The 13,949-nt window shown below is 36.9% G+C and overlaps 1 protein-coding gene across 4 annotated transcripts in view; it reads right to left on the reverse strand.

Annotated features, from left to right (window-relative positions):
- The window catches only part of Tada2a (transcriptional adaptor 2A), a 51,367-nt gene that overhangs the window by 9,134 nt on the left and 28,284 nt on the right, over positions 1–13,949 (reverse strand). For all 4 annotated transcript variants that reach the window (XM_013519173.1, XM_005393936.2, XM_005393935.2 and 1 more), the window contains 3 exons: positions 6,042–6,105; positions 4,301–4,344; positions 1,653–1,763 (listed from right to left, as the gene is read on the reverse strand). In XM_013519173.1, coding sequence (XP_013374627.1) covers positions 1,653–1,763; positions 4,301–4,344; positions 6,042–6,105 — 219 coding nt within the window. The remainder of the gene's footprint in view (positions 1–1,652; positions 1,764–4,300; positions 4,345–6,041; positions 6,106–13,949) is intronic.

Consider the following 13,949-nt stretch of genomic DNA (forward strand, 5'->3'; position numbering starts at 1 on the left):
TAGTTACAGTTGAAACTAAACAGATCACGTGCTGACAAATGCAAAGGCCGGTGATGAATACATGCTTAGGGGTTCACTGTATTTTACCTCTACATTTGTATATATTTGAAAACTCCTGTAATAAAGTTGGGAGAAAAATTACTGAACTACCATTTACCTGGGAAAAACAAAAGCATGTTTTTTTTTAACCTTCCTTTTTCCACCTTTACAATCCCACATTTATCTCATGGTAATAAAAGAGAGGCCAGGCATGCCTGAAATCTCATCTACCTGGGAAGCTGAGACAGGAGGATTATAATTTCAAGACTAGCCTGAGCAAGTTACTGGGACCTTGTCTCAAAATTAAAAAAATAAGGACTGGGGATGTAGTTCACTGTCAGAGCATTTCCCTTGTATGAACAAGGCCCTGGGTTAAATCCCCATTACTGCAAAAATAGACAAAGAAAAGCAGAGACAGAAATACCCATTTGTTTACTTCACATAAAACATACCATTACCCTTTATTTATTAGTTTGCTGGTTGTTTAGAGGTATTGAAGGTTGAGCCTATGGGTCTTCACAGGCCCTTTAAAAGGTCTCCTCCCTGATTCCTCAGCAAACTAGCTCTAGAGGTCCCATTCAACTCAGCTATTCCCCTTTTGGATATTTTCCCAGAAGATCTGAAAACATCGTATCACAGCAATACATGTGCACCCATGTTCATAGCAGCACAATTTGTAATTGCTAAATTATGGAAGCAACCCAAATGTCCATCCAGTGGGGAATGGATAAAAAAACTGTGGTACTTTTATAAAATGGAATATTACTTAGCTATAAAGAAAGATAAACTCGAGGCTTTTACAGGTAAATGGTCACAACTAGAGACCATACTCATAAGTGAATAAACCAGACCTCCATGTGTAAGCAATGTATTGTCTCACTGCTGTAAGAATCTGAAAGAGTGAGTAAAAATTGGGAGGAACGATAGACACCGTGAAATGAAAGGAAAATGCTCAAAAGTAAAGAGCAACTGGGGTGAGGGAAAAGAGCAAAGAAAGAAGGGGAAATTATGTATGTATGTGAACAGGATAGCTAACATAGTTGTAACACTGACTTCTATTGCTTTACTGAAAGGAACAGTCAATGATTACTTATTTGATCAATCTTCCATGTCTCTATTTGTTTTCCTGAGAAACCACTTTGAAGATATCAATACGTAATACAACAACCATTGTTAATTTCCTACCATTTTGTCTGTAACTCTGTATTGTTTGTATTGTTGTGGGTTTTTTTGTTTGTTTTTGTTTTTCTTCCAGTACCAGGAATCGAACTTACGACCTTGCACTTGCCAAGCAGGCGCTGTGCCACTGAGCTAAATCCCCAGCCTCTATTGTTTGTATTGTTCTTATGCTATTTTGTAAATGGATGTGTTTGTTAGTCTGTTTTCCTTCTTTTATTTTTAAAATAATTTTTAAAAAAATAAATAAAAGGTCTCCTCCCTTTAAATTTTTTTTTTTTTAAATTTTGACATAGGTTCTAGTTGCCCAGGCTGGGTTTAAAATTGCAACCTTCCTGTCTCAGTCTACCAGAGTGTTGGGATTACAGACTTGCACCACCCAGCTTCTATTTATATATACACATATACATGCTTAACAATGTTCAAAAACCACCTACGTGCATGACTCTCAATGAATTTGTCATGTTCCACTGGCCCCACAATCCTTGCAAATCGCCTCATTGTTTCATAAAGGTCTTGGACTTCCTTGGGATACCGCCTTTCCATTACTACAAAGAAAGCAAAACACAGCCATGTCATCAAAAGTATAAGGATTCCTAAGTTTGCTGGTTTTTTTCTTTTCCTACAAGTGAAATGACAGCTCATAATTCCTAAGCTCACATGACTAATTTACCCATGACGAGGCAAACAGGAAGCCTAAGAAACCAAAACACTAATCATAAGAACAGCATCACAGCAACTATCACACAGGGATGTTGTTATCACGGGACATCATCTCTACTACTAAGCACTACTGATTTCCCTCTTATCAAAGTCTTTTAATCTGTACAGGGTCAAGCACTGCTGCAAAACTGAGAAAGACAAAGGCAGACCAAGCACTCTTTGGAATACTGTTGGCCACAAGTTCTGGTATTAATTTCCAGGGACAAACAAAGAAAACGCAAGAATCCATCTAGAAGAGGTAGATTAGTTTGGAAAAAGTATACAATCTCTTCCATGCCTCAACTTAAATCTCCCTACCTACACCTGATTAGGTGAGGTATACATTTCTTCATTGTCCAAAGGGCTCACTTTGCTTTTCTCCAAGCCAAATTAAATAACTACAACTTAATTTACTAATGAAGTTATATTGTGACAATTACCATGCAGTTGAATGGTCATATATGCAGCATACACAGGACTAGCAACTTGGGGGATCACTACTGATCAAACCTCTACTCAAAAGAGGTATCTGCAAACAAGATGGGGAGTAAAACTGCCTGGTAGGTTTGTGGGGTGAGGAGCTCTTGAACCACTTCTTTGTGATTTTAATCAAATAATTCAGTTTTATCTACTCTTGGACTAAAAATATATTTTCACTTATGACAGTTATTTAAATTAAGTCCTGTTTTTTAGATGAATCTCTTTCCTTGAAAAAGACTTTCTGATCTACAAATTCCAGGAGCTGATTTGATAGGCAGCCACAGACAGACTGATCATTTTCACCAAAAAACAAAACAAAACAACAATATAAAAAGATCTTATAACAGAGACAACACAGAATGCTTCGGAGTAAAATTTTAAAATGTGATCCCCAAACCCCAAAAATCCTGCCTAAAATATTGAAGTCACCTGACATCACCTGTACATTCAATATAATGACAGGTGTAAACCTCTAAAAGCGCACTGATAACTAACAAGGCCAAACCTACCTTACTACCAGTTAAATATAGAATTTATGCAAGAGTTCCTTGTCTTCTGTACATAAAACTCAAAACCTAACTGATCTGTTATGGAAAAACCTAGAAATTCAGACAGAGGAATCCATCAGTATGCCTACCAAAACATGGCCAATTACTGTCTATAGAGAGGTTGGGAAACCTGATTCTGGATTGTTTTTGCAAACCCACGAGTTGTGTGTGTATGTGTGTGTGTGGTACTGGGGAATGAACTCAGGGCCTTATGCATGTTAGGCAAGTACTCTACCACTGAGCTACAATCCCAGCCCAAACGTACCAGTCTTGATGAAAATAATTAAACTGGTAATCTTATACACTGCTACAAGGAATATACACCTATAAGCCCAGCACTCAAAGAGCCTGAGGCAGGAGGATCACAAGTTTGATGCCAACCTGGGCTACATAGTGAGTTCAAGGACAACCTGAACTACATAGTCAGATCCTATCTCAAAAATAAATAAATAAATAAATAAATGTTCATGTACATATTTAGAAAGTATGTTTATCATCACCATTATACAATGTTAAATATCTTCTGTGTTTGCCTCCTACCTTGCAAAATAATAGTATCACTTAGTGTTGCTCTTTGTATAAAAATATTTTCATAAGCTGAAGATCAGGCTGGAGATGTAGCTCAGTGACACAGTGCTTTTGTAGAGCACTTGAGGGCCTGGGTTTCATCCTTAGCACCACAAAAAAACAAAAGTAACCTGAAGATCAAGGTTGTATTTAATACACAGTTTCAAAACATGATGTCATCTAGAAAATGATCCATTAGTGCTGTGATTACTACACTAATTAAAAAATAAGAATTTTGTTTTTTTGAGACAGGGTCTTTCTATGTAGCCCAGGCTGACCTTAAATTTGTGGTAATTCTACTGCCTCAGCCTCCGAACTAATAAACTTACAGGCCTGTGCCATAACATCTGGCTCACTGTGTTCGAGACAGGGTTTCCATATGCAGTCCAGGGAGACTAGCACTGAACTCGTTATGTGGCCCAGCTGGCCTTGAACAGATAGTCTTCTTGCCTCAGTACCACTGCCCCTGTGCTGGGATTAAGGTGTGCAACATCATGCCTAGAGCAAATGTTACTAATTATAAATTAACAGTTCTTTCTACCACTATGGATTGCCTTAAAGATTTGGTTTTTGTTTCTGTTTTTGATGCTGGTGACTGAATCCAGAGCTTCGCTGCATATGCTAACTTTGCATTCTATCATTGTACTACATTCTCATTCTTGCATCAGAATTTTTTAAATCTTCCTAGATGATGCTACCACACAGCTTGGATTAAGAGCCACTGCCATAAATGATTTAAAACTATTTAAAAATATTAAAACAAACTGAAAAAAACAGTTAACACTTACATTGAAATTTTCTAAGGTTGATTAATCCATGATCTCTTATAATTCTAGAATGAAAAACAACAACAATCTGTGCATTAGAATAACTTGTAAATTCAATGTCTGCTATATGTATCTTTTATCAGATATCATAACTCCTGTAAGGTACAATACTGAGGCCCAGTGAAGTCACTCCTCACAAACTTCTGCAAGTCAGCACAACTTTAGGATCTCAAGCATCACACATTTTCCTTCTCCTTGGGCATAGTAGATTCTCAATAACTATTAGGTGGATGAATGAATCAATTACCACTCACAAATACTAAAAAATACATATCGCGTAAGATGAAACAGAAGGGAATCTAGGTCTATGTCATAAAATTAGTCAGCTTGTGAAAATGATACTCAAGAATAGACATCTAAGAAAAACCTGCTAACCATAAAGGGCACCGTGACCACACATTCAGCATTTACAACTGGGCACCCAGACAATACTCTGAAGCTATCTGAAACATACATTGTGCATGTTTAATGGAAGGGAATCACAAAACATAAGGCCTAATACCAATTCTTAACATCTGAGCTCTACAGTACTCTCTAGCTCTAATTACATGTTTTAAGCAAAGTAGGATTTAAGGAAACCACACAGGGTTGTGTCTGGAACCTTAGTTATACCAGAGGTGTTCATGACAAGCAACAAAGCTTCTCATGGGAACAGTGAGGTAAGCTTCTTTAAAAACCATGGACGTTCACTCCATGAAAATAAAATGAAGAGTAAGCTTCATTTTAGGTTACACTGTGGTCAAGAGTATCTCTCTGCTCCCTCTTCTAACTGCTGAGACCTTTGTGTCTGTAGTTACTACTCTCATTAGAGAGAGAGAGAGAGAGAGAGAGAGGGAGAGAGGGAGAAAGGGAGAGAGGGAGGGAGAGAGAGAGAGAGAGAGAGAGTGTGTGTGTGTGAGAGAGTGTGTGAGTGTGTGTGTTTTATTTTTTGGGTGCTGGGGAACTGGCCTCCTGCATGCCAGTTGAAATCTACCACTGAGCTGTATCTCCAGCCTTTTTTATTTTTTAAAGTAAAATCTCTTGCCAGGCATGGTGGTGTACACCTATAAGCTCAGGCAGGAGTTCGAGGCCAGCCTGGGCTATACAGTGAATTTAAGATAAGCCTGACCTACAAAGTGAGACCCTGTCTCAAAAAATCAAAACAAAACAGAAAAAACAAAAAGATAAAATCTCCTTTTAGATGAAAGATTTCTCATAAAAAACAAATAGAAGGAATAAGAAGTCAGGCATGGTGGAAGGCAACTATAATCCCAGCACTCTGGAAGGCTGAGGCAGGAAGATCATGTGTTTAAGCGCAGCCTAGGCAATTTAGCAAAACCCTGTATCAAAATTTAAAAAAGGCTACAGAAGGATCATGAAGAAGCCCTGGGTTCTATCTCTGCTACTGCAAAAAAGAAAAAAAAAAAAAAAAGAATGAGAACATTAAAAAAAATTAAAATACTACTTTAAATTGTTCTTGTTCCTTTTTTCCAAAGATCTTAAAACAGCATACCCACATTGCTTATTATTCACCAGGATATCAACAAAGGGTAAGGAAAAAAAGTAAAAATAAACAGATTATTATCGCTATTTGACAGATGGAAAAATTGAGGCTCAAACAGGGTGTCATTCCCAAGGTCACAGGACAAGCCACAAGGGGACAGTTCTTATGTACTATATCAGTAGTCCAAAATGAAAGAAGCCAGCATAGTTTTCTACTTACTTTTTTCGTCTTTGTCTCTCCTTTAGTCTGGAATGATAGATATCTACCACAGCCATTTTCAGAGCTGTAAATGCATATGGATAAATGACAAAGATATAAAAATAATATAAACAAAGCCAAGACAAAAGATATCTTTTACCCAAACTCTGCAGCTTATTCCACACTAACTCAGGTAGGAAATATGTCTATTGAAAACATAAAAACAGCCTAGCACACTGACTTCCTCTTAGTAAACTACAATGAAGTTCTTTTTCCTGATATATTTATTATACGGCATTACTTTGTAGATTACAGCAATATCTGCTTTCTATGAAATACTTCTTTTGGACATTTATTATATGTGCTATCACATACAGTGAATATTAGAAGTTTAGTAATAGATGAATATGCTAGAAATTGTATTTATTATAGTCGTCATAAAAATGTTTTTGCATGTTTTGTGTTTGTAGCATTGGGAGTAGAACCTAGGTCCTCTTGCATCCTAGGCAAGCCCTCTATCCAACTTAACTCCTTCAAATGATACCAGAGTACTGTTTTATAACACAATGTGATGGTAATTCCTCTGCTTTTAATTCTTCAGTGGCTTTCCAACTGTTTAAAAAGAGCTCAAACTTTTACACATTATATAAAGCCTTTTACTGTCTTTATACTTCCTACCTTTCCAGTCTTGTTTCCTACCGCTCTTTCATTCTTCCCACCCACTGTGCATACAAAACGACCAATGCAAGATCACACAGCTTCTAAGTACAGACCATGGATCTAGGCAGCTTAATTACAGAGCAATGATTACAAAAAACACTGAAATTATCCAACATGCTTACTGCTGTTAGTGGGTTTACTTTCTCTGTGTTAGTCCTATATCCTAAATCTGGCTTAAATGAAAATGAAGTGTACATTTGGAGGAGAAAAAAAAAAAATCAGAAACAAAAACTTCCATAGGCTGTTTATAATCATTAGATTTCTACCTCTAGCAGAAACTATGAGTTGAGCCTAACATTATATTACATTAAACCATTCATTTCACCTATAGATTCTAAAAGCACCTTAAGATAAATAAGGGAACTATATTAATGACTTCTTGTCTTTGTAAGCTTTGTACAAATTGAGAGTTTGGAGTTTCTCCTGTTTTCATTACTGAATGTGTTCATAGAAGAGGCTCTAAACAGTGTAACACAGTGCCTTGCCACCTTGTCTCAAAATAAAGAAGAGCTGAGGCTATAGCTCAGTGTGAAAGCCCTGGTTCAAAAACACCTGGTACTCCTCCACACACAAGGAATCACCAGTTTATTTTGTTACATAAAAGCAAGTTGTTGAGCAATGTATGATCCTAAATAGTCACCATAATAGCCCTGGCAACATTATATATGAAGAAATCCTGGACACTCCATACTGACCCACTATTATGTATCTCACTGCTACTTGCCCTTAGGTTATTCTTAGATTAAAATGTTCAGTACCAAAGTCTTACATCTCGGGCAATGAGAGGATATGCTATGTATAAATGTAACTTCAATCGCTGAGAGATGTCCAAAAATACTTCATCCAGGCCATTTTCCTGGTGCCTCTGAGATAAAAATAAATAAATAAATAACCTAAATCTTGGCTGGATAATTTGGAGGTAAGTGAATGAAATAGTTTATAAAGTTTAAGTAGTTAAAAATTTCACCAGCATGGGTTCTGTTTGTTCCTAATAAGTTCAAGGACTCAACAGTGACTCATTTTTCCTCATAACTGGCAACAAATAAAAAATAATCCAATGTTGTCATATCAGATGCTTTAAAGATTTAAGGCAATGGTTTTCAAACTTTTTTTTCTTGTTTAGCCTAGTCCTTAAACTACTTTTTTTTTCCCCCTTTGGCTGTGCTATGGATTGAACCCAGGTCCTTACCCATGACTCTACAACTCAGCTACATTTCCATCCTCTTCAAATTCATTTTTAAGTGGCCAACTCTTTTTATAAATGAAACTGTGGGGCTGTTCCATATAAAAGTCTTAATACCACAGAATACCCCATACTCTGCGCCTCTGTTTACAAAACAATTGTGCACTACTTAGACAATCTGGTATGATATACTTTACATGCCTAAGTAGTAGAAGACGTCAATAGGAAGAGGGAGGAGAGGAAACATCTCTGATACACCGTGCGAACAAATACAAATTTTATGGTGGAATTTAATACTTCTAAGAAAAGAAGAATTAGGAAGTCAACAGTTCAATGCAGGAAGAAAAACAAATGTAATGACAATAGCTTAAATACTCTGACAACTTCTCATGTTTTAGGCTTTTTATATAATTTATTTCATTTATCTACCTAATAAATTCAATAGAAATGTGTTGGGCTGAGGATGAAGCTCAGTGGTACAGTGCTTGCCTAGCTTATGTGAGGCCCTGGGTTCAACTTCCAGTACTATTAAAAAAAAAAAAAAAAGTTTTAAAGATCCAGTGTAAATTACTACTAATTTTAATCAAGGATTTCTGTAATTTTTGTAAGGTACTAACTTTATCACATTGTTTCCTGAGATTTACGTGGGAATGACTTATTTAAAAAGAAAAAAAAAAAATCGAAGAGACTGTGTTAGCAAAAAAGTTTTATAAATATATACTGCTGATAATTGGTTTTATTGCTTGATCATTTCAGTAGTTTAAATATGTATAACTGACTCTAGAGGATGAAAGAAAGCAAACACATAGCAGCAAACAGTAAGAGAAGTAGAATTATTCCAGAGAAAAATGCACATTTGAAACTACTGCATCTTTTCTTTATAAAGCACACTAAGATAGCGGCAAGTGCTTACAAGATCTTAACTACATGAATAAACCAGGTGGGACTGCAGCACAGCAGGCAGAACAGAAAGAAAGCAGACACTACAAGAATGAGAATCACCGGTTCACATCCTACTAAAGCAACTGGGAACTCCAGTACAAGTTGCCAAACTCTGAACCAGAGATCATTAAACACGAACAAACCAAAACTAGCTATAACCTATCCACTTATACAGGGCCTCTGAAGTCTCAGCTTTGGAATGGGAGAACAGTCTCTGTGAGATTACAGTGGGCACTGATAAAAGTTTCCAAACGGCTGGCCTTAAAATATTTCAAGAAGTGGGCAGAAGACAGAGGCAGCTCCTTCCCACTGCAATGTATTTCTAACATTGTTCAAAATAGCTGGCAACATGTTTCTGTTTTCTTGACAGAAGGCATTTACTGCTTGCTTGGCAAGGAAATCAACTCAGAGGCCTTAACTGCAGAGAGGCCAATCAAAATCCTTAGTGCAATTGCAGAAGCACAAACCTGTGATCAGGTCTTCCCCAGAAGCAAAGCTTTTTAAAAAGTCATTTCTACCCTAAGCTTTTGGCCAAGATGCACACAAGTAATTCTGAAACAGGAAGAAGACTATGTAGCCTAATGGAAAAGCCAGCAATTAGGAACTCACAGGCAAATGACTTAACTTCTTTGCACATTTCTCTAAATGTAAAATGGGAAAGTATCTTTTCCTGCTTCTCAAGAATGTGGTAATGCTACCAAAGACAACACAGGAGAAATCTTACCCCCTCACCTTCCAAAAATAAAAAAAGAAACAGCAACAAAAATTCAAGGATGTAAAGACAGTGAGTGTTATACAGGATTAAGAACAGAGAGAATCTGGGAATTGATCTGTACTTGCAGCTATATGATCTCAGGCAATGTACTTGATCTTTCTATGCTTCAATTTCCTCATCTGTAAAATGGGAGTAATAACAACATTCAACTCATAGGGTTTGTGAGGATTAAATGACTTCATAGAAATAAAGGGCTTAAAACAGCACCTGGCAAACAGTAAAAGCTGTATGAATTAGTTATTATTAAGAGTATTTTTAATTTTTTTTTTATTTTAGAGAGAGTAGTACATGAGAAACAAACAAAAAAATAGAACAGTAGCAGCATACCAGTATCACAAACATAAATCAAAGCAAGAACATTCAAAGTGATACAAGGTCTCAAGACAAATTAATACATATCAACAGTGGTTGTTACATTGCATATCACTATCCTCAACTACATTGCTGAGATTATCAGATGTAAGAATGAAAGACTGCTCAAACCATTCAAGAGAATAAGAAAATAATTCTTCAATAAAACATTAGAGATAATACAGAGTTTCACTAGACAAGATGGCAGTTCACATTGTAATTCCAGTGCATATTGTTACCTTCAAATTAGTTGCTCAGACCACCAGACACAAGCATGCAAAATCGATCAGAACATAAAAAATTGTAAGCATTAACTGTTCATTTCAATACACCATCAGACATCAGCAATACAGTCATCGTAGCCATTCATATATATATTTGTTTTGCCTTCCTTGTTTTTTTTTCTTCTTTCCCTCATCCCAGTTGTTCCTTCTGTTGAGCAATTTCGTTCCCTTTCCTATCATCTACTGTATGTTTTAAGTTTTACCTAGTCTTTCAGGTTCCTACACCAATGAGACAATATGATGTTTACAAATGTGGGTCCAACTTATTTCGCTTATGAGTATGGTCTCTAGTTATATCCATTTACCTACAGAGCCTCAAGTTCATCTTTTTTAATAGCTGAGTAATACTCCATTGTATAAAAATACCACAACTTTTTCATCCATTCCTCAGTGGATGGGCATCTGGGTTGCTTCCAAGACTTAGCTATAACGAATTGTGCTGCTATAAACATGGGTGCACATATATTGCTGTGGTATGATGTCTTTAATTCTTCTGGGAAAATACCCAGAAGGGGAATAGCTGGGTTAAATGGGACTTCTAATCCTAGTTTTGTGAGGGATCTCCAAAGTGATTTCCACAGTGGTTTCACCAATCTACACTCCCACCAGCAGTGCAGTAGGGTTCCTTTCTCCCCACAGCCTCTCCAGCATTTGTTATTGGTTGATTTCTTGATGATAGCCATTCTTTCTGGGGTGAGATGGAATCTCAGTGTTGTTTTAATTTGCATTTCTTGAATGACTAATGACGTTGAACATTTTTTCATGTATGTATTCATCATTAGTATCTCTCCATTTTTGGATTGGGTCTTTGAATTTGGGAGGCCGGATTTTTTTTTAATTCTTTATATGTCCTAGATAGGAGCCCTTTGTCTGAGGGGAAGTTGGCTAAAATTTTTTCCCATTTTGTGGGTTTTCTTTTTACTTATTGGTGATTTCTTTAGATGTGCAAAAACTTCTCAATAAGATGAGATCCCAGTTGTTGATTCTTTGAAGTATTTCCTGTGCTGTATTTGCAGTACCTTTCTGGGTGCATTCTGAAACTTTTCTTGTATGGAATACAATTAATATCTTCTTGTATGGATACAATTAATTATCCTTCTACCACAGCCCAGGCCTCTGTAACGAACCATGCAAGCCAATTCTAGTAGACCAACACCATGAATCCAAGCAAAAGTCTTCGGGTAAGAACAGGGATAGATGGCATCATCCAATATTCTAGATGTCTTCCAAACACAAAAACCACCCAGTCTGCTCCCTCTCAGCAGTTATAAGTGAGAGAATGTGAAAGGAATGTTAATGTCAGTAATACCAAGTATAATGGCATACAGGAGTGGTAATAGCACCAATCTCAATTGTGTACCATCTTTCATTGGAGACATTCACACTCTGACTAATCAGTATCACCCCTTTTTACTTGCAGGGGACTGGAAGAAGTGGCAAACAAGACTTGAAGGACTTGCGTAAAGACTACACACTGACTCAGAAGTAAGTCTGAGGTTGAATCAGTGTCTTGATTTCAACTGCATCTGTGGCCGTCTTTCTGAGCCAGGCATACGAAAAAGCTCCTACTCTTGAGTGTTCCTGGGTTCCTAGTTCTCTTCACGGAATTTTCTGGAAGAGACTGCTCATAGGTTTCACACCCCAGTCATGGTCATGCTGCCCAAGGAGCTATGACAAGAGCTCAGAGCCATGAATAAAGTCATCTCTGTAACACTACATCCCTCTGACCTACAGGACTGACGATCCTCTTTGATTTTTTTTTTTTAAACAGTGTCTTACTATGTAGTTCAGGCTTACCTGGACTCACTATGAAACCCAGGCTGGCCCTGAACTTGTGGTGATCCTCTTGCCTCAACCTCCAAAGTGCTGGGATTACAGCCATGTACCACCACACCCAGCTAAAATGCTATTTTTAAAAGATATCTAGGGCCAGAGATGTAGCTCAGCGATGCAGTGCCTGCCTGGCAAGTATGAGCCTGTGAGTTCTACTCCCGATACCAAAAAAATAAAAGATATCTAAGTATCTTACAGTTCACTGTTGGGCCAGGGAAAAGGATTATTATTTATGTTGTGTTAAAATTATGAATAAGGACTAACAGCTCATGTTTCAGTTCTGGTTTAAATGAGAATCAGTAACTTACAACACTGTAGAATCTATAAGAAGAGCACAGATAAAGTGGGTTATAGTTTTGAAAAGTTAACTGAATTAAAAATTACTAATCAATTGTTTCTTTCTGATTATTCGTTTTGTGCCCAAAGAATTACAGAAAGAACAAAGACACCAGACAAAACTGCAAATCTAGATTCTGCAACAGATGAAGAGCAAATTATATACCAACCACTATTACAGTTTTCTTAATAATGTTCTGACAACCTTGGAATAGATCTTACAGAAGTGATTCAGCAAGGCCTTCACCTAGTTGAGCCACTACTGACATTAGAGATTTTGAAAAGTTTGATTCAAAAGTTTGATTTTTAACAGTATCTAAAAGAATGATATTTACAAAGCTGCCCTTCTTGTATATATAGTAGTAGCTTGATGATATGGCAAGAAAGATAAAAGTTAGGAAACAATACCATTCTAATCAAAGCAAGTGTGCATGTAGAGAAATACTGAATGGCACTCCACATACTACCTTAAAAGGAATAGAGAAGAGACAGCATGAGTCAGTGGAGGTGAAGAGATTGACATGCAAGACTGAACAAATACAATGCCTCTAGTGAACGCTAAAGTAGCTTGTTTTCAAGCTTTCCTCTTTTAGTTCAGTCTGCGTCACTTCACTTCGACTTTCCTTAAAGTTGTGTGGGAGAAAAGAGGAATGAAATTTTGCAAAACAATATTTTGCTCAAAAAATGTGTAGATAAAAACTTCTCACAGTAAAACTTTTAAAAGAACTGTTTCTTTGTCCTAGGCCTGGTGTAACAAATACCCAGGTAGCTGTGCTATGGAGAGAGGAATCAAGTTCCCCTTGTAGTGAGAGTACCAATCAGTACATGTTAACTGACTGATTTATAATCCAGCCAGTATTCTACTTGCCTTTCCTGCCTGATAAAGGTCTAAGAGAATAAAAATGCTTTTTTAGAAACATAGATTCTAATAGAGCATGATTGATCTGTTATATCATAATTAATTCTGGAAAAATGAAAGAAAAGATGGGACTATCTTACATAAGAAGTTCACTGAAAATAGGGGGGAAAGAAACCCAATAAAAGTCTAATCGTTTAATTCAAAAATGTTTTGACATTGAGGACTGAACTCAAGGATTCATGCATACTAAGCATATGTTCCACCATTGGGCCACAGCCAGCCCTAACCATGAATTTTTAACCATCGATGGCATTTACCAGTTAAATTATAACAAAAGAGTTAACATAAACTCTTACAGAGCTATCTAAGACTAGGATTCTGAAGTGATAAAACGTCAACACTTCTGAGAAACAAGAAGGTCCCAATTTTGGTCTAAAATACCCCTGAAGAAGTTCCATTGTTACTGGAAATTTGTGGCAATAAATTATAGTGAATATTCAGAATCAGATACTATTACTGAAATCTCAATGTCTTCACACGCTTTCCCTTTCTTCTAAAGAGGCAAGTGAGGGCCACTTAACCAATTACCTCAGACAAAAGCAAGATCACATGGGCGAAGGGATGGGACATACCCAGTTCCTATTAT

Source organism: Chinchilla lanigera, unplaced genomic scaffold (assembly GCF_000276665.1).
Source record: "Chinchilla lanigera isolate Chin_1 unplaced genomic scaffold, ChiLan1.0 scaffold00050, whole genome shotgun sequence".
Classification (NCBI taxonomy): domain Eukaryota; kingdom Metazoa; phylum Chordata; class Mammalia; order Rodentia; family Chinchillidae; genus Chinchilla; species Chinchilla lanigera.